This window comes from Amblyomma mixtum, chromosome 7 (assembly GCF_055824585.1).
Source record: "Amblyomma mixtum isolate Tamu chromosome 7, ASM5582458v1, whole genome shotgun sequence".
NCBI lineage: Eukaryota > Metazoa > Arthropoda > Arachnida > Ixodida > Ixodidae > Amblyomma > Amblyomma mixtum.
Window position 1 is genome coordinate 144731216 of NC_143018.1, and position 24820 is coordinate 144756035.

At 46.8% G+C, this 24820-nt stretch overlaps 1 protein-coding gene across 1 annotated transcript in view; it reads right to left on the minus strand.

Annotated features, from left to right (window-relative positions):
• LOC149337773 (multidrug resistance-associated protein 1-like) overlaps window positions 1-24820 on the minus strand; it is a 266100-nt gene that overhangs the window by 74294 nt on the left and 166986 nt on the right. The window contains exons 15-19 of the mRNA XM_089553512.1: window positions 19897-20064; window positions 18681-18859; window positions 13641-13716; window positions 9791-9986; window positions 1341-1651 (exon numbers count right to left, since the gene is read on the minus strand). Of these exons, the coding sequence (XP_089409638.1) occupies window positions 1341-1651; window positions 9791-9986; window positions 13641-13716; window positions 18681-18859; window positions 19897-20064 (930 nt within the window). The remainder of the gene's footprint in view (window positions 1-1340; window positions 1652-9790; window positions 9987-13640; window positions 13717-18680; window positions 18860-19896; window positions 20065-24820) is intronic.

A 24820-nucleotide genomic window follows, 5' to 3' on the forward strand; every position in this document is an offset into this window, starting at 1 on the left:
AGCGACGCTGACTCTTCGGTTAAAATTCCGAAAATGTTAATTTAGACACCACTGCCCTAATTTTAGCGCGCGTGCATAGGTGTCTAGGTACCTATGCACGTGCGCTAAAATCAGTGCAGTGGTAATCGATAGGAATTTGCGTTCTCCAATACATGAAGGCGCGTAGCTTGAGATGGCCGTTCAGCCGTGGATACCAGTGGCGCGGCTTTCTTAGACATCTTTCGCTTCGCGCAAGAAACACAAGCATTCCGACGAAAGATTCTCTCAAAAAAGCGATACTTCGTGCTTGATGAGGTGTTCATTTTCCCGATGATAACATTTCCGTCACAAGATCACTGCGCAGCTCGTCAACGACAGCGGCGATGTTGGCAGAGGCAGGTAGAAGCTGTCAAACCGGAAGAGGGGAATTTCTGCGCTGCTGTTGGCTCGCTTCAGCCGCCGCTTCCGGTCTCACCGGACGCCGCGCGTCATACATCAGGCCGGTCTACTGTAGGTCCGGGCGGCGGCGGGCGTTTTCTGAGACCGCGGGCGTCGAGTGCGCGCTGTCGGGCGAAAATCGCCGACTTGCCGTCGCACAAATGCTCCATGTATTCCGGCCTTAAACCGGTGACAATAAATAGTTAGCAATAAATGAACTTATGAAACAAATGACACGGTCGTGTCGCTTCCACTGCATAGCAGTAGAAACATTTCACGTGCTCTGACTGCTTGTCGCTGACACCCCGCCAACACCTCGACTCCGTGTCAGTCGTCATACCTCGCTCTCATTACTGCTGTGTGACGTCACGAGCTCTGCCAACGAATCGAGAAGTAGTGTGACAACCCGCACGACTTTTCCTCGAAACTTCAGCTCTAAAGCTGTCTCGTTACAATTGTAGTCTTTGCGGGAGGACGAAGGCGGACATATGCACGACACTGCTCCCGTAGGACTAATATCTGGTAAACCCGCGAGGTACGCTCAAAAACCGGCCCACAATTCCGGCGCCTGGCTTAAGATTCACTGAACAAAGGAAGTGCACACAAGCAAAACGGCGAAAACGATGCGCCGACCGCTGCATGCAAGCTGCACCCGCAGCCGTGTGGTGGGGCGCCTATAAAACGGGCGAAGCACCGAACAAGGTGGCGCCACCGCTCCTTCTTTTTCCGAAAGCATGGCACTTCAAATGACGCACGATCTCAGAACGTCCATTCTCCCGCAGTTGAACCTAATGTAAACGGCAGCTTATAGGACGCGCTCTGCAACTGTCCACCCGTGCAACTGTCCCCGAAGAAAGCCGAGTTGTTCTGACCGGGAAAGAGTGCGTTTGAGGAAGACAAGCGACCAACTGCAGCGCACGCACCATTCCTACGGCGAAGACAGCGGCCACGACCGCGCTGACGCCGAGCACGGGCAGGCGCTCGGTGCCGATGACGGCGACGCGGGCGAGCGCCAGCAGTGCGCTCTGCGCCGTCTGGCGCGAGTAGCAGGCCAGCCGCGTGTCCAGCGTGCTCGCGTCCGCCGTGAACCGGTTCAGGATGCGGCCCCGCGGCGTAGCGTCGAAGAAGGACACCGGGCTGAGGAGTACGCGCTCCAGCATGTCCCGGTGGAGCAGCCGCGACAGCCGGTTGGCGCCCACCGCCATCAACACGTTGCCCACGGCCCGAGTTGCCACTGCGGAGAGGATAGCGAGTCATTATGAGTCTGCATAAAGTCCATGAGCCCACAAAAATAGAACTAAGGAACCTGCGTAATCACCACTAACTTTAGTGGTAAATTTCAAGGTTCTTCACGAGCCACTGAAAACTGCTTACTACCGACGCAGTGATCAACTATAGAACAGAGCGCCTACAACGAAAACTGCCACTACTTTAAAATGTTATTCGGTCCTCTCCGACCTCTTGAAATTCCTCTTTATCCGAGGTTACAAAGGAACAATCACCAAGCGTAAGTTTTTCTTGTTTATTTTTCCCCTCAAAGCTCCACATCGCATGTTCTTTCTTTCCTTCTTTCTTTCTTTCTTTCTTTCTTTCTTTCTTTCTTTCTTTCTTTCTTTCTTTCTTTCTTTCTTTCTTTCTTTCTTTCCTTCTTTCCTTCTTTCTTTCTTTCTTCCTTCCTTCCTTCCTTCCTTCCTTCCTTCCTTCCTTCCTTCCTTCCTTCCTTTGTTTGTTCTGTTCTGTTCGTTCTTTCTTTCTGTCCTTCCCTCTTTCTTCCTTTCTTTTTCCTTCCGTTCTTTTTCTCTTTCTTTCTTTTTGTCTCTCTTTCTTCTGCCTAAGAGGGGGCTGAGGCTAAAGGCTCAGTGTCGCCTGACGAGGCCTCAGCCCGCTGTTATCTAACAAGCAGGAAAACACAATAGTGTGGCAAGCCAGTGCACAACAGAGTCCTCGATCTGGACATAAAATCAAAATGAATATAGGCACAAATATACCCGTAGTATACGGAAAAGTACATAGAAAAAAATTAGGAGACACTTTGGCGACTAAAGTGGTGAGAGGCGAAAGCCTGAGTACAGCATTCTGCCACGAATGTGGTTGTGAAAGATGATTCAAGTGCTGCCAGCGAATGACGCGTCCATTGGCTGTCTGCTTGTGTCACTGATATGTGGTTAAGATGTTAAGCTTCGCCTCTAAGAGTAGCACGCGACAGCGTCTTGCAACGCTGCCAGGGAGTCCACAGAACGCCATCGCCTATTAGGCTCTACGCCTTGCTCGACGGTAAAATGGTTTTTGAGGAAAGGAAATGTACTTCTCTCGCATATCTCGGTGGACACCTGAACCTCACCGTAAGGGAAGGGAGGAAGATGGGAGTGAACGAAGACACCCTATTCACTAAACGCGCATTTGTTTATTCCAAACCATTCAGCTGGCATGGCGGAGTGGCTAGCGTGCTCGTGTCTCACTCCGGAGACACTGGTTCGAATCCCCATCTCGACCAATTTCGTACTCGGTTTTATTGATTTATGTGGTCGGACTAGAAAGGTTAATTAGGCTATTTGATATTTACATTATTGTAATTCTAGGATGTTCGATACAATGTATATGAAACGAGAAACGTCGAAACGGGCACAGTCGAACTGGGTGGGGAAGTGGGTGGTGGTGGTGGAGCGAACGCGGCTTCGGCCGCTTATCTGTTTTTTCAGCAGCGTCTGCTTCCGCGGACGCGGTTGTTGCTGGGGCGCGCGTCTTTCTTTTGTTTTCCTCTTTCTTCTGACATCTTGATTCTCCTCTATCTTAATTAGGCTAATTGATTAATTAAGGAATTAATTTAACTTAGTCCCACTTAGTTGGAGCATCACTATACGATCCATTTAATCGGTTGCATGGTTACTAGGCAAAGTACGATTGGACCCATTTCAAATTCGCGCACTGTGACGTCGCGAGCATTTTGACCAATTGAAAAGCGTGACGTTTCTGTCGACACCTTCTTACAACGATGAGGCATGAAAGGCTTCCGCCTTAATACATTCTCAAATGGATGACGCACTGAACAATTTGCAGCATAGATAAATGAAGAGGAAATACATGTGTAGCATAAGACAGCACATTGATGTCATGTGTTTTCTTACTCTTTTCAACAGCTCCGAAAATAGGCAAGTGAACGGAGAAGCAGAATGGGTAAATACTCAGCCCAGACATTTCAAGAATAAGCGTGCACTGAAACGAACAGAAAAAAAATCCCTGGTTGTTATGCTGTACAAATGCTGTACAACATGAATTGGAGGGAGAGAACTTTAATGAAAGGAATAGGCAGCATCGCTCCACAGAACCCTTTTACAATCGTTCTTGAAGTGTGAAAAAGGTTTGTTATAATTTATAGAGATATTTCTTCGTTTGAACATTTTGGTAATTTGGAAAGATGTTGTTTTGCGACCATAATTTACATTCCAGCTGGGCTGACCACTTTCTGTATGATCTATCAATGTATGCATATATGTTTCATGAATTTCAGAAAAAAAGTTCAAACAAAAAAAAAACGGCTTTAGCTTGGTAGCAATTGTCTTCGATGACAAATTTGAAGCGAACTTAATCGATGAAGGTTGTCACTTCCGAAAGAGGGTCATTGCACTCGCTCGCTGTTCTTTTCAGGTCAGACGGCACCCGACTGACTATTGCCAGAAATGCAATGAGCACGTGATAGGGGGGGGGGGGGGGGGGTCATTTTTAGACGGGCAGTGCAGACTGATGGAGCTGATATTTTAGTGCTAAAACGCTATTAACCCATTAGGGACCAAGAAAAATCTAACAGAGGGATTTTCTTCATTTTTAGCACATAATACTCTCATCTAAAGAAAAAGAGATTGCTGAAATTTCGTCACGATTGCTTTATTCCTTCCAGAGGTTACACAGGTGTACTTTTTATAGTACACTGGGTCTTCCCCATAGCACATGTGGCTACTTCACTGCATTCCTATTGGTGGCGTGAATTTTGTTATGTCTGCGATTTTTACGCAGGGTGATATAACACTTCTTGCAGGCCCTCATGAATATTTTCTGGCTATACTGGCACCGCAGTTATCCTACTTTGCACGGAAAGCTTTCTCCTTTTCAAAGAAGCATCAGATATGATTCAGCCAGAGTGTCTGCGAACCGCTGGTTACTCCATGTCAAGCTGTAGATAATAATGAGTAACGTTCTTACCAAAGAAAAAATAGTCAGCAGGCTCGTCTCTAGCAATTTGGCAGATTGTTCAGGCTTTCACAATTGCAAAGTTGAGCTTTGGTGTCAACAACCACTATCACTTTTTGTCCCTGATGCTGATATACTGGCAGTAGATGGCTTGATGCGAAAGGTCAACACCTGCCATACCACTGTTGTAAAAGGAAAGGAGTTTTGGCTTTAAAAAAATCTGTTTTTCGTGTGCTATAGGCAACCACTACTCTACAGAACACGTAGGCTCACTTCTGTTATAGTTGCAAGCCATAGTTACTATACTGTTGATCGTAGACGTCAGCAAAGGCATATAACCTATACTACTGAAGAAAGAATCGATGTTTCATGGCTGCTTCTATTTCATCGCTTTCTTTGGCCCGAGTGGACACTTCCTAAACCCATTTTGGCGAACGGTTCCTCTAGCCCTAAATTCCTTACAGTGGAGCGTTACAAGAATGTCTTGATAGGTAAAAAATTACAAAAAAAAAGATGAAATGGTCACAAAGCGTTGAAATCACCTCAGGTGACGACAGGACAACACGCACTTCCAAAAGTTTCATTTCTGAACTCAAGTACTTTCCGCAGACGGTTTGAATGGGATAACAGTAACTGTCTGCTCTGCAGAACCTTCAGTTCTTATAACCAAACTGGATTACGACCAATTAAAATCATACCATCATCATACTCAAGACCGCTAGCGGCTAGTACAGCAGCCTCCGAAGCCTTGCTGAACAAAGTGATTTTTTCCGAAAAATTGGAAGGAACCATAAGATCTATGAACTGGAATAAATAGGCGCCGTTCTGCACACAGGAAGACCCAGTGTACTATAGAAAGTACAGCAGTATATAAATCATCACAGAGCAAAAAACGCCAAAGGTGCGGGACATTCAAAGCATCCGTTGTTTACTTTCGTCTTTCGTGCTGCTCTATACTTGAAACTAGCGCAATATGTACATAAATGCGGCCGTGAGAAAATTATAAGCAAGCAACTACCGGTGCAGTTCGTGGGAAACAAACATCCTGAAGTTTCACCACGTCAAGCTGACATACTGAGCAGAGGAAGTGCGCCAAATTAGTTAAGGGTGGTTGGCCAATCCCCTGTTGACCAAAGCATGCCCTACTTGAAAAGAAAATTCCAGTCTTTGGTGGTGAAATTATAAAAAAAATTAACTGTACTTTTAAAAGTACGCTGGGCGCTTATGGGTTAAGATAGGAATGTCGAAGCAAATGAATCTGGCAACGGGGTTCTGGACTGATTCGAGCATGGTGATAAAGTTAGCATGATAATGTTGAACTTCGCAAAGCGCAATAAAAAGACAGGGACAAGAAGAAGAAGAAGCACGCAGGACAAACGCTTGACATCAACTAGTTCTTTACTCGGGAAAAAACACATATATACAGATACATAGAGGGCGGAAACAAATTATTAACCAAACAATGAATCGGCTTTATCACAAGTGTGTTTAGCGTGAACAGGTATCAAGGTAAGCAATTTCCTTGCGTGATAAGGTCAGGGAAGGAGTGCTGATACAATTTTCAGCTTTCTTTACAATACGATAGGCCTCTATAATTTCTCTGTGAAGCCTCTCTTTTCCTTTACCGCACGTGCGTGTGGCATTGAACTGAGGCTCATTTGCTTTGCATTTTTTACATGACTTGCAGTGTTCTGCTAGGTGCCCATCCGTTGCTAGAGCTTGCACAGCATGACGGTGTTCCCTCAACCTATCGTTCAGGCACCTGCCTGTCTGGCCAATGTACGATTTCTTGCACGAGAGCGGAATCTCGTAGACCACCCCTGTGACGCAGGTTGTGAAACGGGTGGCGTGCTTCGTTGTGCACCCAGGATGGTCATTCACCTCGTTGACAGCTCGACACATTTGTGAGAGCTTATTGGGGGCTGAAAACACGACGGATACCCCGCACTTCTCGGCCACTTTTTTAAGCCGGTGCGACACGTTGTGTATGTAGGGGATCACCGCCGGACGCCTAGTCTGGGGTGCCTTTTCTTTTCGCTTCCCAGAGTTTAGCTCCTTCACTAGGCTTTCAACCACAGAGGCGATGATTTCTTGTGGGAAACCAGCCCTTTTCAGGCGCTGTGACTGCATCTGCACACTGGCCGAGACTTTATGCTTACACGATTTGTTGAGGGCCTCACGTATGCAATTTAGGGCAATCCCCCTCTTTACTACCTTTGAGTGGGCCGAATCATAGTTCAAAATGTTTTTTTTGGTACGCGGCTGATACACCCAGCAGACTTTATCCTTATCTAGAGTTAAACAAACGTCAAGGTACTGCAGACTGCATTTGATAGGATCCTCACACGTAAACTGAGGATCTCACACGCAGTTTACGTGTGAGGATCCTATCAAAGGCAGTCTGCAGTACCTTGACGTTTGTTTAACTCTAGATAAGGATAAAGTCTGCTGGGTGTATCAGCCGCGTACCAAAAAAGGCATTTTGAACTATGATTCGGCCCACTCAAAGGTAGTAAAGAGGGGGATTGCCCTAAATTGCATACGTGAGGCCCTCAACAAATCGTGTAAGCATAAAGTCTCGGCCAGTGTGTAGATGCAGTCACAGCGCCTGAAAAGGGCTGGTTTCCCACAAGAAATCATCGCCTCTGTGGTTGAAAGCCTAGTGAAGGAGCTAAACTCTGGGAAGCGAAAAGAAAAGGCACCCCAGACTAGGCGTCCGGCGGTGAGCCCCTACATACACAACGTGTCGCGCCGGCTTAAAAAAGCGGCCGAGAAGTGCGGGGTATCCGTCGTGTTTTCAGCGCCCAATAAGCTCTCACAAATGTGTCGAGCTGTCAACGAGGTGAATGACCATCCTGGGTGCACAACGAAGCATGCCACCCGTTTCACAACCTGCGTCACAGGGGTGATCTACGAGATTCCGCTCTCGTGCAAGAAATCGTACATTGGCCAGACAGGCAGGTGCCTGAACGATAGGTTGAGGGAACACCGTCGTGCTGTGCAAGCTGTAGCAACGGATAGGCACCTAGCAGAACACTGCAAGTCATGTAAAAAATGTAAAGCAAATGAGCCGCAGTTCAATGCCACACGCACGTGCGGTAAAGGAAAACAGAGGCTTCAGAGAGAAATTATAGAGGCCTATCGCATTGTAAAGAAAGCTGAAAATTGTATCAGCACTCCTTCCCTGACCTTATCACGCAAGGAAATTGCTTACCTTGATACCTGTTCACGCTAAACACACTTGTGATAAAGCCGATTCATTGTTTGGTTAATAATTTGTTTCCGCCCTCTATGTGTCTGTATATATGTGTTTTTTTCCCGAGTAAAGAACTAGTTGATGTCAAGCGTTTGTCCTGCGTGCTTCTTCTTCTTCTTGTCCCTGTCTTTTTATTGCGCTTTGCGAAGTTCAACATGTATTACCAACTCGCCCAACTTTCTGCATTGCTTTAGCATGATATGGATCATGTGAGGCACATGCAAACCCAATACCGAAGGGAGAAATTTTAGGTAAGAAACATACTTTATGCAACGGGGCCTAAAGAAAGTATATTCCGTAAATACAGTAGAACTTGTTTAGCGGAATTAGTGACATGGTGAATGTGAACACATCAGATTAAATGTTCACCTAAGATAATACCGGGGTATCGCAACTGGCAAAGCACATGGATAATTGGAGAAATATGGGAGATGCCTTTGCCCTGTGTCACAAAATTCGGCGCATTTTTTAAAAAAAGAAACAAAAACAGCAGTGCGCGGACGCATCACGCCAGCGCGGGTCGTAAAACCAGGAAGAAGGAAACCCGAGAGAGCGACAAACCTTTTGTGTGTGGCTGCCCCCTCCACCACCGCTCGCCTACAGGGCGCGCGGGGGGATTGCCGTCGATTGTTCTAGAATGTCGGAGGTGCTTCTACTCAAAACAGGCGGAGAGTGCGTAGCCTTGCCTGTGCTAAGACACGCCCTTCTCCTCTTCACCCGCTCGTCGGCGGCGGCGCCACGCCAGAACGTTCCAGATGCTCCTCGACGCCACGCCCGGTCTTTGACCAATGGGGACGCGCGCCCAGCGCGAGAACGAGCAGGAGAATGCACGGCCGATACTGTGCGTATGTGCGCGCCAGCGTTGGCGCGTAGAACAAGCAGACGCGTACCAAGCATATATAGGAAGGGCGTTGACCGCTGTCAGTTTAGCCCGAGCCGCCGCTTAAGCTTCGGAGAAGCGCGCCTGCTCGACTCCCGGGACCACACCACTTGCCCAGCCGGTGTTCAACGAGGCAACGCGCGCCATTCTGCGGGACGGCACAGTCGTGGACCTCTGGTCGTCGGACTGTCGCAGTGCCCGATGAACAGACTGTGTTTGTCTGTTTGCCTCTTTCTTGTGTTAGTGCACTTCCTTTGTTAGTGCAGTCTCGACGTGGTAGGCGCGCGCGCAGCTGACGGGCAAGTGGAGCCATCTGGAACCGTCACGGCAACCTGCGCATGCGTAGGGGCTGCAGGCAGTACTAGGTAGGCAATAGCGGTATTAACTGTGCTATCTTTCGGTACTCTGGACGTGGTTTTTTTTAAATGAATTTAAGCGCACAAGAACAAGCAAAACTCTTGTTTGGGCGAGTTGGTTCATGTTGAAAGAATAGACTTGTAATGGCGCAAGAAACGAAGACACGAAAGGCACACAGTCTTGTCCTGTCCTGTCCTGGCGTCAGTCCTGTCTTTTGTGTGCCTTCCGTGTCCTCGTTTCTTGAGCCATTACCAGTTTTTTTGTTCAGCACATGAACACGCGCACAAGAAGAGGAAACACACAGGACAGGCGCCAACTTCATCTGATTTATTCGCAGGCAAGAGAGCAAGTATATATACATAAAAAGGAGACATGCGCAGTAAAGAAACACATTGTCAGTTCACGATACGTGCTCAAGATACCTGTACTCTGCCTGCAAAAGATTAACATACTTGTCACTCACACAGTCATGCCCCCTTTTCCTTTGTGTTTCCTCTTCTTGTGTGCGTGTTCTTGAGCGCCTAAATTCATTTAAAAAAAGATATGCACATCTAGACCAAACAGAAGTTTTGTTGAATTATCTCTACGTGGAGTGGTACTACATTAATAACTTTCCTAAAGGTGTAGATGCAGGTGTAGACGCGATACCGAAACCTTCGAAAGTATTCACCGTGTAAGAGCATGCGTTACAATACCTGCACCGAAGGAGAGCAGCGCCAGTCCCCAGACCCAGGCGGGGTCGTCGAGGTCACCCTTGCCTGCCTCCGTCCAGCGCTTGATCCAGACCAGTTGCCACGAGGCAGCCACCGCACTCGTCGCCAGCAACAGCACGGCGGGCACCACGCCCAACCCGCAGGACTTGAGCGAGGGCCAGAACACCTCCCAGACTGTCTGAGAGGCAGAAACGTGACCAGTTTGTGAAGCAGTTGACTAGAGTGAGCAATGAGCCCAGAGGTGTGGAAGCTTGGGCGCATTGGTGATATTTTATATCTAAAACTTAACTAAGCAGCGGACACAGGAACAGGCAGCGCTCGGGTGCGCGCCTCCTTTGATCCCGTTCTCTTGTTTGCTTTGGTTTAAGCATTGGCAGAGACAGGTGCGCGGCACACCATGGCAGCTAGAATGACACGTATTATGACTTAACAATGACCTCATTCGCGCGCAAATTGCATTTGCCTGGTTCTCCCCAGCCCTTTCCTTCTAGGCTGATTTGCCCAACACGGTAAGCCACTTGTCCGACATCCCCGCTTGCGTTTGTATGAATCCGCGCAACTAGCTCTCGAGATGACATTAGCAAAGCCTTGATCGGCGTTAAGAAAACGTTGCAATAAAATGCGCTCGAGTATTAGCTACGAGGACGAATAAAGGGGCAAGTGATATGTTGCACAGCCAAACAATCGAAGAAAACACATTTCTTAAATATATGAACACGGATTCCAGCTTCGATGTTTGTAGCAAGAGAAAAGAACACCAATTTAAAAAATAAAAGCTAAGCACGCGCCTCGAGGTTGAAACAATGTGTGCAAACGCGAAAGCGTTAAGACTCCCGTTCAGCAGAGAGCCCGGCGTCACCCGAGGGCGCTTTTGCGGAAGCCCCACGTCTTCCGTATATCTCGAGTATGCTTCAAATGCAAAGGATTGAAAAGAGGTCTTGACATCTGCCCCTCTGCAAGAAAAAGCTAAGCTTCTTAAAACATTAATTAGGCAATTCTTCAAGCGTACTTAGATTTCAAGCGCACAAATCAATTGTTAGACCTACTCTGAATACGCCAGCGTAGTATGGGACCCACACACCATAATTAACATAGAAAAATTCGAAAAAATCCAGAGATTAGCAGTAAGGTTCATATATAACCGGTATAAGCGAAGGGACTCTCCATCCGCCATGTTACCTAAGGCAGCCCTTGTGCCATTGGCTGAAGAAGAAAGGCTGCCCGGCTGTGTTTTTTTTTTCACTCTTTGTATTTTCAGAAGCTAGGCATTCAGCCACGGGACTACTTCGAAAAAGACACAACCAGACGTTCACGATATAAACATAGTTATAGCATCAGGCCAATACTTGCCCGCACGAATTTCTACGAATATTCATTTTTCCCGTAGACGATATTCGACTGGAATTCTCTGCCTCATGATTCCCCTCTCCTGTCTTCAACCATTTGAGGGCCTACATATCTGACTGTATGGTTAGAAATGATGATTATTTATTAACAGTGCACAGTGTGCTTCTTTGTGTATGTGGCTGTGTTTGGGGCATATACTCTCACATAGTGTATTTGGTTTGTAACCTTGTTTATTTTGTTAGTATATTTTCTTGTTGTCATTTGTAACTTCACCATTGTTGCTAATCCTAAGGCATAGTGCTTACTATCAGATGTATGTACCTTCTCCTGCTTGGACCGATTCGGTCTGCAGTATTTTGTAAATAAAAAAATAAAATAAAATTGGGGTTTAGATCGGTGCATGATTCGAATTAATTAACTTTACAAAGCGATTCCCTATAGGTAAATACAAATTTTCAGAAATTTCAGTACGATATCGAACGCACGACGGGTTGCCAGCCAGGCACGCTACGGACTAGGCCATGATGGCACGTTGACTTGGTTAAGATAGAAGGGGTGGTAGTGTGATATGTGTGCGGTGCTGGCTGAAGTTGAACTTTATTAATGTGTTAATCATTGGAGTGTTCTTGAACCATGACAATTAGTGACGTTCCAAATAGAGAAACAATACGGACGTAAACTGCAGTCTGGAACATTTAAAAGAGAAAAATATGAAAACTGCATAATGATTATTGTGATGTGTGAATGATGAATTCGTGAAGCAAAGAACAGTGACCGTATTTGAAGAGAAACAACTTAAGGGAGCTTTTAATGCTTTCGCGTCATACGCTTACATGCGGAGCTTCAGTTGCCACAAAATTTTGTAAATCATTGGACAAGGCGAGATTAATAAATTTGCATAAAATAAAGAAGCGTGCAGCAGGGGTGAATGGGATTCCGCAAAGCAATGAAACATGTTCTTTCTGAGCTTAGTAGCGTCGTGGCCCATGTTACGAATTTACTACATTCTTTCCGTGCTTTTCCAGACGAATTGAAGACTGGATGCGTGACGCCTCTTTATAAACTTGGTGGCGAGAATCAGCTTTTGAAGTACTGTACTATACCAGTTTTGAGCGCTTCATCGAACATTTCTGTGCATGTGGTATCTGAAAGGCTCGTAGTAATCCCTGCTCTGCACTGCCCAATTCAATCTTTCCAGTACGCTTGTCATAAAAAAAATAGCCGATGAAGCAGTAATGTCCGTTACAAATAATAATTGAAGGTATCGCAGAAAAGATACAATCGGGTAATCTTTCTTTTTATTTTAAAAACGTCCTTTGACTCTATAGATCGCAAAGAGATGATCATTCTTAAGGCATTGGCTAAAGTGGACAAGTCAAAAAGAAGTAAAAACAATGCCCTGCCTGCATCATGTGAGCACAACAGGCTTGATTCAATTGTAACATTGAAGATGGGACCCGAAGGCGAATGGCGTTTGGGACAAAAATTACTGTGGGACGATAAAAAGAACGAAGAACAAAGAGCTCTTCACGCGCGATCGTACAAATCAGTTTACGCAAATCAGCAGGGTGGCTTCTGACGGCAGAAGACGATTAAGCCGCTGCAGGAGCATGCACTTTTGGAGCAACGTTTTTGGAGCAACGTGCACTTTTGGAGCAACGTTTTTGGGGAATCTTTTCCATTGATGCAGTCTCGGCAAGCAAGGCAGCGACGGTCGATACCGGGCTGCGCATGACGGTTGCGAACAGCTGCCCTCCCAGGCCACGCGTTAAGGCCGCAGTTATTTTTCTTGGGGCACAGAAAGATGAGATAGCGTTAGGAGGAGCGCCATGTCTTCGACGTAGGTACATCCCGACGCTTAAATTTGATAATGTGTAAGCGAGACAGGAGCGCTTGCTCAGCTCAGCAGCTGTATCAGGCGCGTGCATGACCATGTGCCTGTTCCTGACATGCGCACTGCCGTCGGACCGTTATCAGTTGGTCGGCTATAAAAGCAACACTTCCCAATAAACCGGCGTTCTTCGTGTTCTGGCTTTCATTTGAAATGAAAGCCCCATGTCTACAGCGGGATAAACGAGAAAAGATGAGAAGAAACATGTAGAGACAAACACAGCGCTGACTGTCAGTCAGTTGTCAGTCAGCGCGGTGTTTTTCTCTACATGTTTCTTCTCTTTTCTCGTTCATCGCGCTGTAGACATGGGGCTTTCATTTCAAATTTTTATTTGTTCGTATTGATTCTAACCTGTGTGCGTCGCTGTGTATTTATCGTGACGGTTGTTGCCGCAGTACATTTTTTCTGTGCAATAGGTCGCTTTACTTTGAATGTGTCATATATGGAGTTTGTGCCGGTTTATACATGAGGAACTGGGACTTCCGGCAGGCTTTGGCTGTTGCCCCTTCACGTACCTCAGTGATGGAGGAAAAAACTCAGTGCACAACAAAAATCAAAACAGCTTAATGAGAACACAACTCTATGCTCCCTCACCTTAGAGGCCTCTGTATTCTCGTCTTCGACCAGTCTTCCTCTCAAGATGTCCTCTCTGGAACGTTCGTCCTGACCCCTTTAACATAAAGAAGAAATTATTTTCAAAACACGTCCTAAGACCCTGTGAAAAGTACAGATACAAATTTAAAATGAGCAGGAAACAACCTCTGCTTGAATAAGAGCAGTGAATTGAATCCACATTGGAACAGACTCATTTGGTTATTGTTATCCTAATTCTTTGCTTTAGTAACCGTAACTAAGATGCGGATGAAATAGTGCAGATATTTGCTGGGGGGTATACCTTTAATGTGCACTGACTTCGCACACCAGACAGGTGCGTCTTGCGTTTCGCCTCCATAGAAACGCGGCCTCACCATATTCCGGAGCACTCGACAACGGCCCCTCTTTCTCTCTTCCTTCTTCCACTCCCACCTTCCTGCCTTCCCTTACGGCGCGGTTCTGGTGTCCACCGAGATGCGAGAAAATTACTGCGTCATTGCCGTTCCACAGAAACCAACCAATTTAAGCTGGTGCTTTACAGGTGCACGTGTCGGCAGGAATGGAGCGCCGTTGTGCGTTTTTTTCCACAAAACCATAAGAAGAGACAGTATTTTCTGTTTACAAAACTTCTACCGCAGCCAGATGGGCAGCAGGTGAGAACGCCTTCTGAATCATGTCACCAGACTACATATCATACGTTCGTGAAGAACCTCGTCTAGACTTTCATTGGAAGAGGCCGCATCAATGCACTGGGACAGATGGGGGCACTGCACAACCATAGAGTATACCAAGCGCCCTTGAAATACGCTGCGAATATCATGACTAAAGTTAGCATGCACCCTTCTTCACAACAATTTTACTGAATGATCGAGCTGTTTATGGGCGCAGCTGTCACAGAAGTTCGCACTGTATCTGACAGCCTTTCGCAGACTGAGCGCACAAAACCGGACGTGTTGACCTCGTATTGTTGCTTAATTTCTCGTCACTCCACTGAAGCATTCGCTCGGCTTCGGTGGCGCGCAACTTCTGACAGTCGTTGCTTGCGCTGGCGTACGAGGCAACGAAGTTGTTATGGCCACTGCATCAGTCATATGATCTTTTGTACCATGGTAGCCACTGACCCAGTGGCGGCGCACTCACGAGCCACGCAGCCCTAGAGTTATGAGCCCCGTGGAAGCTAATACACACTGCGCTGACGTCACTGTGTCGACGTGTTCACTTTTCTCATGCGACAAAGTGTTGCTGACATTCCCAGAACTGATCGACACATTTAACACGAACACAAGAGTGGACCAGAAGACAAACACATGTGCTAAGCAGAACTTATAACCGGAGCAAACTGAAAGGTAACGGCATCTGAGCCATCCCCATTTATTCACATAACAACTGCTTTTATTAAGACAAAGACTCATATTGCCACGTATCATTGTAGTGTCCGTTCGTTCGCGCAAGGCCGCAGGAAAGTGGTGTTATCATTTTTGTTCTTGACGCGAGAAGCGACCGGTCTAATCTCGAATGTTCGCAGCCATGAACAGCTGCATCTACGTGTTTCCAGATTACTCTAGATGATCTCGACCTGTTATCTCGAAGTTTCCTTGCCGACTTTAAATTGAACGATGCCGTGAGCAGCGGGCATTCGTAGATCGACGATTGACGAGCACGCTTGTTGCTTACGCCGCCACCGAGTGATTCAGTTCTTTTGCGGGCGCAAGTCAGCCCAAATAAAGAGCTTCGTTTGCAAGTATTTCTGGTGTCTTCCTGACCGCTGGACTGCGTCACTATAACGTGACATCTGGTGGAGGTGCTGGGTAGCCTCCCATGTTCCGGACACCCCCTACAAGTCGAGACGCCAGCCCTTTGAGTCATCTACCGCAGGACCTGAGTCCAGTCCACCGCGCAAGCCGACGCCTGCAAGGGGACGCACCTGAGTTCGGGACCCTGCCGGACCCTACCCGGAAGCGAAAGCAAGTACCAACGTCCATCATGACCTTGCCCCAGATGACCACTCCAATCATTCTGCAGCAGCCCCGGGTGCCACCAACCTTCGACGCTTCGCCTGGCGCCGACCCCGAGGAATGGCTGGAGCAGTTCGACCGTGTGGCTGTCTTCAACAACTGGGACGACGCCATGAAATTTAGGTACGTCTTCTTCGCCCTGGAGGGACCAGCAAGAGTCTGGTTCGAGAATGAGGAAGCCAGCCTTGCCAACTGGGAAACCTTCAAGGAACAGCTTCTGAAGACCTTCACAAACGTCGTGCGAAAGGAGAGAGCCCAGCAGCTGCTACAGTCTCGCATACAACACCCAAACGAGACCGTTGCAGTGTATACTGAGGAGATGAAGCGTCTCTTCCGGCGTGCCGACATGAACATGAAGGAAGAAGAGAAGGTGAAGTTGCTTATGCGAGGAGTTAAAGAGCAACTATTTGCCGGCCTCGTTCGCAACCCACCGAAAACCGTCGCTGAATTCGTAGAAGAGGCATCCACAATGGATAAAACTCTCGACGCCCGAGCCCGCCAGTATGACCGCCAGCAGCGCGTTTTTTCAGCAAGCTGCCTGGACAACGCTAACAGCAATGACCTGCGGGAGGTTATACGTCAAGTTGTGCGTGAAGAGCTCCGACGATTGCTGCCAACGGGAACGCAGCCGCAGCTTACTTCGCTCACTGACGTCATCCGGGGCGAAGTTCAGCAGGCCTTGGGTGTGACGCCATCATCCACGCAGCCTCTGCAGCCCCCAGTCATGACTTACGCCGCAGCAGTGCGCCGTCCTGCACCTCGACGACGGGACCAAGCCCCTATCGCTCACAGCAAGCTGCGTTGGACCGCTGCCCTCTCGCCCCAACCCGCCCGTTCTACGAGCGCCGCACACAGACGAGGAAATGCGACGAGTGGAGAACTCCCGACCAGCGCCGTCCACTATGCTTCCACTGTGGCGAAGCCGGTCACGTCCTCCGGCACTGTCCATACAGAAGACTGGGTATCCGAGTGTTTTCTTACGACGCTCCACGACCCCGACCCGGCCAGCGACCAGCCGAAATCGAGAAGTTTTTGCGTCGGGAAGGATGCTCATCGCCGAGCCGCCTATCACGTTCCCCGTCGCCATCTTCACCGCGCTTTGTATCTCCTAGCCGAGGTTACGCGATGCGTGGACGCTCCCCCAGCCCCCGAAGGTTAAATTGAATAAAGCAGCCTCTGGAGGTGAGATTGCTTCTAAGCGCAAGGACCAAGATTCTCCATCAACGAAAACACAAGACTATGCCTCAACTACGACGACCCCTACGACGACGACGACCCCTACGGCGACGACGACGACCCCTACGACAACGACGACCACTACGACAACGACGACCCCTACGACGACGACGACCCCTACGACGACGACGACCCCTATGATGATGACGATCCCTACGATGACGACGATCCCTACGACGACGACGATCCCTACGACGACGACGATCCCTACGACGACGACGACAACTACGACTACGACGACAAATACGACAAAAACTACAACACCGACGACGACGACTACGACGACACGGCCAGACTTGAAGCTTTTACCGCTGTTCTTACACCTTATTAGGAACGCTAAAGGACTCTAAGATCTCGAAGCATTCTCCGCGTTGATTTTCATTTTAAAGCATCGAGACGATGCTTCTTTGGGAGGGGGGTAATGCCACGTATCATTGTAGTGTCCGTTCGTTCGCGCAAGGCCGCAGGAAAGTGGTGTTATCATTTTTGTTCTTGACGCGAGAAGCGACCGGTCTAATCTCGAATGTTCGCAGCCATGAACAGCTGCATCTACGTGTTTCCAGATTACTCTAGATGATCTCGACCTGTTATCTCGAAGTTTCCTTGCCGACTTTAAATTGAACGATGCCGTGAGCAGCGGGCATTCGTAGATCGACGATTGACGAGCACGCTTGTTGCTTACGCCGCCACCGAGTGATTCAGTTCTTTTGCGGGCGCAAGTCAGCCCAAATAAAGAGCTTCGTTTGCAAGTATTTCTGGTGTCTTCCTGACCGCTGGACTGCGTCACTATAACGTGACAATATATACCATTGATGTCTCCAGTAAAGGCCTGAAGCTGACTTCCGTGGTTCGCGTGACCGCGAGGTCCGCGTTTCGGGGGAGGCGAAACGCCAAAGGTTCCGGTTTGTTGCACGATGCCAGTGCACATTCAAGATTCTGAGGTGGTAGAAATTATTCATGAATCCTCCACTACGGCATCCCTTTATCTGTTTTTTCTTTCACTTCTCTTTTCCTTATTTGCAGTTGAGGTCTCCACAGAGAAGCAAGACAGTTAAGTTAGGGCACCATTCCCCCTCCTCAAAAACCATTAATCTTTTTCCTTTCCGCGCACCGGTTCTCGACCTCCAATTTTTGGCATTGGCCCTCTAATACTTCATATATTAATACTTTAACATCAAGGTTGACAGAACTAGGTATTGCTTAGGCCTTACGCGGAAATTTAATCAGGAGGGGCGCTTTATTCCTTTTTAATGTTTAGTTTTTTTGGTTGTCACGATGCTTCAAAGTTTTGTTTCAAACGGGAGACGTGGCAGAGCAGTGTTGAAAAATTATGAGCACGCGCAGCTGTCTGCGATAGTTCAGATGGGTGTCGAAACTCTGATGCGTCTCCCAGAGTACTGTGTCTTTTTCATGGGAATTGATGTGCACGATTTTTTTTAAGCGGGGCATAAGAATTTTCAGATAAGTCACGCCTACATTAGATCCTTTCCGAACACGATACACACTTTCATGTGTTTGTCGTGGTTATTCATGACTCATTAGTCCTATAGCGCGGGCGTTGTACGATGCGGAAAAGCAACAGCAAGTGATAAAATCGCATGCCTAGAATGATGATGGAAAATGGAGAGACATTCGTACTAATATAACACAACTTTTTGACGGTTTAGTATGTACATCGTTTTGAAACGATCTACCAATGCTTGTGTCCTGTTGTGTGTTTTTTTCCTGTATTCGTCTTTTAGCGCGAGAGATTTCTTCAAATCTTCCTAATATATGATAAAATACTTGCCTGCTACCATCAAGGTCGTTGGAGCTTAAAAAGCAGCCACGCCGGCTTTGGTTGGTGCTTTTTCCATTCTGGTACAGTGTTGCCGGCTTTTTCAGCACCACACCCGTTTTTCCACACATGAAGAATACGAAGTCCATGTGCTCCAGCAGTCTAGCTTGGCTCGTCACAATCAGCCGCGTCTACGGGCAAAGCGAATGCTATAAATGTCTCTCTCATTACACTGTGCACGCGTTTAGACTCCCGCTCCATCTGCCTGGAGCGCGCAAATGGCAATCTGGGGTGTTCGCTGGCGGCAGTTACCGAGAAGTCTAGGGCTCGAAACACCATTCTGAGCATGCACATTCACATGAATCGAGGTTAGGTGATCTTGGCTCTAAAACCTGTATCAAGTACGACAGGCAGTGAAAGCTTCCCCAAACTCAGACCAGCGCTCACTCTTAGAGAGCTCTAGACAAGTGTCTTGACCACTGTGTGGTAACATTACCTATGCTGCACCATATATTGGGAGTGCCTGTCTGATACTCTTTATTGCCATTCCGTAGGGTAATTTATTTTTTAATGTCTACATAGAAAGGGGAAATACCTGAGCCAAAACTGTACCAAGATAACGGAAAAATCTTGTCGTAGCAGTCAGATAAAAGAGATCTGAAACTCTTCCTTTCTACACGTTCCACATTAGAACCAACATCAGCGGGTGTAGCAATAAAGCAGGCTTGTAGTAAGCGAAAAAAAAAAAGCGCGCAATTGTTGACATAACCAGTGCCGACGTTCGCTGTTGAGGGCAATGATTATATGTCACTCAACCTTTTAATCTCTTAAACAGCAGTGAAGCACCCTACTTTGAAGAAGATTGCTTCAAAGATGAACACGTACTCAAGAAGTAGAAATATGATGTGAATACCTAGAAAAATCTTGCAAGTTGTGTAAGAAGGAAAGTCTGCCATTTCTGCCGTCTTAGTGAATTTATGTATATTGTTTTGGATTCCAAAGCGCCCATTTGCACTGCACATAGTAATAGCACATAGTAATATTTGCGCGTGCACAATGAAATAAGAAAAAAACCCACAAAGATGTATTTTCTTCATGCCATGATATATTCTTCAGGTGGCTAAAGTAATATAGAAACTTCAAGTTTTATTCACCCGGATACGTGCTACTCGCAGACCTTAAGGATGTCAAGACACTTGTCCCGTAGCTGCGCACGCACATATCCTACCTTGTTGGATAGAAGCCCATTCCTTCCCAGTAGTCGATTGAACACCGCCGTAGAGACGTTCGCATCGAGCGCACTCAGCGGGTCGTCCAGTACGTACACGTTGCTGTCCTGGTACACTGCTCGGGCCAAGGAGATCCTCTGCTTCTGTCCGCCGCTCAGGTTGTAGCCCTGCAGTGCAACACAAATGCGCTCACACGCCGCCAGCCCATTCCAACTACACGGTCTACATAAAAAAAACTCTGTGCTTGACTAGGCTGTAATCAGACGCTGGGCGACCACTGCCCAGATTATCAAGGTGCATACGTCCTAAAGTTCGCGTTCACAAGGCGCCAGATTTTAAAGAAGAATGCTTCAGATCTTGAGAAAAGAGAGATGACATTCTGAAGGAAACGGCGGGTGGAGTGGCACCTTAGTCGCGACACCACGCGGATTGATTGAAAAACTCAACGTTTGTCAAATGAAGTAAAAGTTATTGATGATTTTGCCCCGTGTGTAAATGCGCTAAGCATACGACAGCAGTCTTCCGCGCCTGTGATACCCTGCCAGGCTACGAAGAACTGCTTTGAGATCTACAGGATAAGCATGTCTTTTGAAATCAGAATCGTCTTTTCTTGGGCTAGTTGGTTTTTCATGCTGTAGGTGTTTGCAGCGCACACGAAACACGGACGGACAGAAAAGGGAACGAAACACAGCGCTGACTTTCAACTGAGCTTTATTGGAAAAATAAGCGACTTTTATACAAAAATTTTTATACAAAAATTTTTAACATGTGACTAAGAAGATGGACATCTTCTGAGTCACATGTTAAAAATTTTTGTGTAAAAGTCGCTTATTTTTCCAATAAAGCTATGTTGAAAGTCAGCGCCGTGTTTCGTTCCCTTTTCTGTCCGTCCGTGTTTCGTGTGCGCTGCAAACACCTACAGCATTTTGAAATCAAGTCCGGACGATAGGAAGGTTTGCTAGCCATTTTCCGTATTTATTCAAGTAACTCACAGGCTCCTTTACATTGGAGCATTGTGTGAGTGGGCCAGTACATAGAAGTTAGAGAACAGCGCAAAAAAACAAAAAACAAGAAAAAACAACGACAAGAAAGAAACGTTATACAATAGTTAGCAAGAGGCACTCAGTAGAATGCAAATAAAGTAATACAATACACAATAATTACATGTTTCAAAATGTGGCAACATGGAAATGGAACACGATTTGACAGTGAGGGTAAAAAGTGCACAAGTTAGTTCACACTAAGCAGCAATAAAAGAGATTTTTCGCAAGAAAACAAAGAACTGAGACACTAGGCGAGGATTGCGGTTATTTTATCACGAAACGTAGCAGGATTTCTGGTATTAGTAGCATCGTCAGGAAGGCTGTTCCAATAGTTTATGGCACGTGGGAGAGCAGACATGTTGAATGCTTTTGTATGACCAAAAATACGCGTAAAGCTGCTATGATTATGGAGGCGATGAGACGTGCGACATGGCCGTGACAAAGGTAATGTGTCACTGTGGAGACTGAAAACCATTTTATGAAATAAGCAATGAAGTGGTAGTGCACGACGTGATTCTAAAGACTCAAGTGATAGCGATAGCTTGATCTTAGTGACGCTGGAATGCCGGTTATAATCGCGAGTGATGAAGCGTGCAGCACGGTTCTGTATAGATTCGAGATTACATGTTAGATACGCTTGGTGAGGTGACGAGATGGGTGATGCAAATTCTATTTGTGGGCGGACAAACGTCTGGTAGGCTAGTTTTCGAGTGTCAGATGGTGCACCATGAAGATTACGCTTTAAGTATCCAAGGGTTCGTGAAGCCTTAGCTGTAATTTTATTAATGTGTCGACCAGGAAAGGTTTTGATTTAGGTGAATGCCGAGATATTTATATGAGGACGCTGTTGTCACATGATTACTGCTGAGCGAGTAGGTGAAAGAAGAGTTTGAAAGTTTACGGCTGAAAGTCATTAATTTACACTTATCAGTGTTGACCGGCATTAGCCACATGGAACACCAGTTTGTTATATGGTCTAGATCTTTCTGTAAAGCGATATGATCGGTTGGATTAGAAACTTTGCGGTAAATAATACAGTCGTCAGCAAACAAACGGATGTTAGAGGTAATGTCGGTTGGCAGATCGTTAATATATATTAAAAATAGTAGTTTTATAATGTTTACCATGTTAGTTAGTTATATACCATGTTAGTTGTATAATGTTTACCAGACTGAAATTGTCGTCCTCGATTTTATGGGGCGAAGCCTTGCGCATAGTTTCTGTCTGTACCATACTGGTCAGAGTCGCACAATTCCCGGCGAACCCCCCATGAAAGGGTTTCGGGGAGAGATCAGCTGTTGAGCGGCCGCATTTACCGGAAGGAAGTTTGTAGGTTTGGGATGATATGCATAACCTTTACTGAGGGATTATAAAACGACCTTTTGGTGTCTCAAGGACACCTTACAAGTCGCAAATTCAGCAAAACCATTCACATAATCCACCTCGGAAAAGATTTTCTTTAAGACGCTAATATGATCACATGTACTGGGGTTAGGTCTCCCTTTTGCCAGAGCCCGTAACACGCAGAAAATGCATGGAAAAATAGATTGTCCAGAAAATCGTGCTTCCAGATGTTTGTCGCGGCGGCGTGCTGCTGTGGTCGTTCTTCCGCTTTCCACTTCCGTTGAGCTGTCTTAGCCAAGCAATACGCATTCAGTCGAAGGACTCTCTGCTCTGGAGATTCCGAATCTTGTAGATCCTGTATTTCGGCAGTGCGTTCAGCGGGACTTTTCTACATTCGCTTCCGCTTGTGGGTAGGGGCATCCGCATGTAGCCGCTGCGCTCGTTCTTCGGCAGCTTCAACTTGTGTGGCTGGTTTATACCGTTGATGCCGCACCGCTTCTGCCTGTCGATTCACTATCACTGCAGATTTTGTCGACTTATGGTGTTGTTGGTGTCTTTTACGTTGGTGCTCAGCCGGTCTCGCTCGGCACAAAGCATGCAGACCGACATTAGACGGCGCAGCGTGAAGCAACAACGACTCACGTGGCGTGCGTGGGGCTAGGCAGGAAAGTGAAGCCAGAAGTTTGCATCTTGAAGGCTTTTGTACTGAAGCGCAAGTGTAATTCTGTGGAAAAATATAGTTCTGAAGGCAACGGGGACCCGGCCAACAAGTTAACACTAAAGTATCGACCCCAGGGCTCTAGTGTTTAACAAATGAACGCCACCGCCAGTCGTCCTTCGCGATTACAGGATTAGGAAGCTGAAGAGAAAGGGGCGGTTAAGGAGCGGGATCACAAAAGAAGAAATCGGTGTGCCGCCTTCTCTTCGGTTTGCGGAGGCGAGGAGACCGAACCCTTGTTTACTAACCCGACTTTTCGCGTAGTAACATTGAGAAGTGAAAAAAAAAAAAGCGTCTTTTTGTTTTTTCCAGCTCAGGTGTCGCTGCAGTGATTGCTTTCGGCCAAATGCGGGCCTCTAACCGTTAGTAATGTTGTCTCGCATTCTTACCGGCCGAAGTGGCTCAATGCAGCTGTTTTTATTTACTGCGGCTTCATCTCGACACAGCATGCCTTTTTCGCTAGCGACTCATTTGGTGCTCTTGCACTAAAAGGCGGGTGAGGTGATGATTCACATTTTGGGATTCTGCGGCATTGTAACGCAGAGACACATAAGAAAGAATACAGCGCAATCGCTGGACGTCCCAAAGTTGTTTACCTCAACAGGAGGTGCGCAAAAGCAATGACGGGGGTAGACAGCCCGACTGGGTGGTTCGCGGACGTATAACTGAGCAGATAGGCGCTCAATTTAGTAATAAAGCTAGAGAAGGAGCGCTCATACAGTTGTTACCTTCTTTTTAAATGCCACTAGGCTTCCAAAGCTTCCATATCCTTCAATCTTTGCCTTCCCCGGACACATGAGCTTTTGATCTCTGGCGTACAGGTAGAGAATCCCTTAACTGCTAAACCACCCCCGTCAAACTAGCTCCGCCACACGGTCCTCTCGCATTTTCTTGTTCAAGGACGCGCCATTGTGCTCCTTGCAGAAGTTTTTGCATATGAGAGGTATCTCACATACCACCTTTATTATGCATGTTTCAGAGCGAGTTGCTTCGTTCTTTCTTCATCCATGTTGCAATTTTCTGTCTTTAGCAATGCGGCCTATACATGGTAACTTGCTAGGAGATGAAAACATGATAGCAATTTCACACTTTCAAATTGGCATTTTTCTAATAATAAAGCATACAATAACCTGGCTAATAGTGAAAACAGTACACGGAATACATACAGCGATACATATCAAGGAGTAAGCAACACACAGAGTTCGAAAGACGTGATGTAAGGAATCAGAAAACGGCAGTGAAAAATCGGATTATAAGTATATGTTGCGTCTATAAAGCGTGCGCATATTTCAAGCTCTTAAGGCCACATTGTAGCATAATAGATTCTGAAGACATAAAACTACGCAGGAGACAGGACACAGAAAAGATGCAGACAGGACGAGCGTAGACTAACAACTGATTTATTTGACGAAAAAACGACCTTCCTTCAATGCGCAACCAAACTTAACGCCCAAAGCAAAAGTACACAATCTTATCAACCCAAAAAGTCAAGTTCCTTCTGATACAGGTGAATTGATGCCTCGCTAACACATTTTTCCGCACCGTATCTAGCAATTTGCCAGGCTTCAAAAATTTCGCGTGCCTTCCGGTCCTTCTCGCAGCCTATAATCTTCGTTTGCTTGAAAAGCGGCGTACAAAATACTTTTTTCTTCTTGTCATTGATCTTACAAGACTGACAGTGCCTTGCTAAATGCTGCCCACCGTGCTGGCTCAAAGAGTTATTGTGCTCCTTAAGGCGTTTATTAATGCAGCGCCCCGTCTGCCCTACATATACGGAACCACAGCTGAATGGGATCTCGTAAATAACTCCCATCTTAC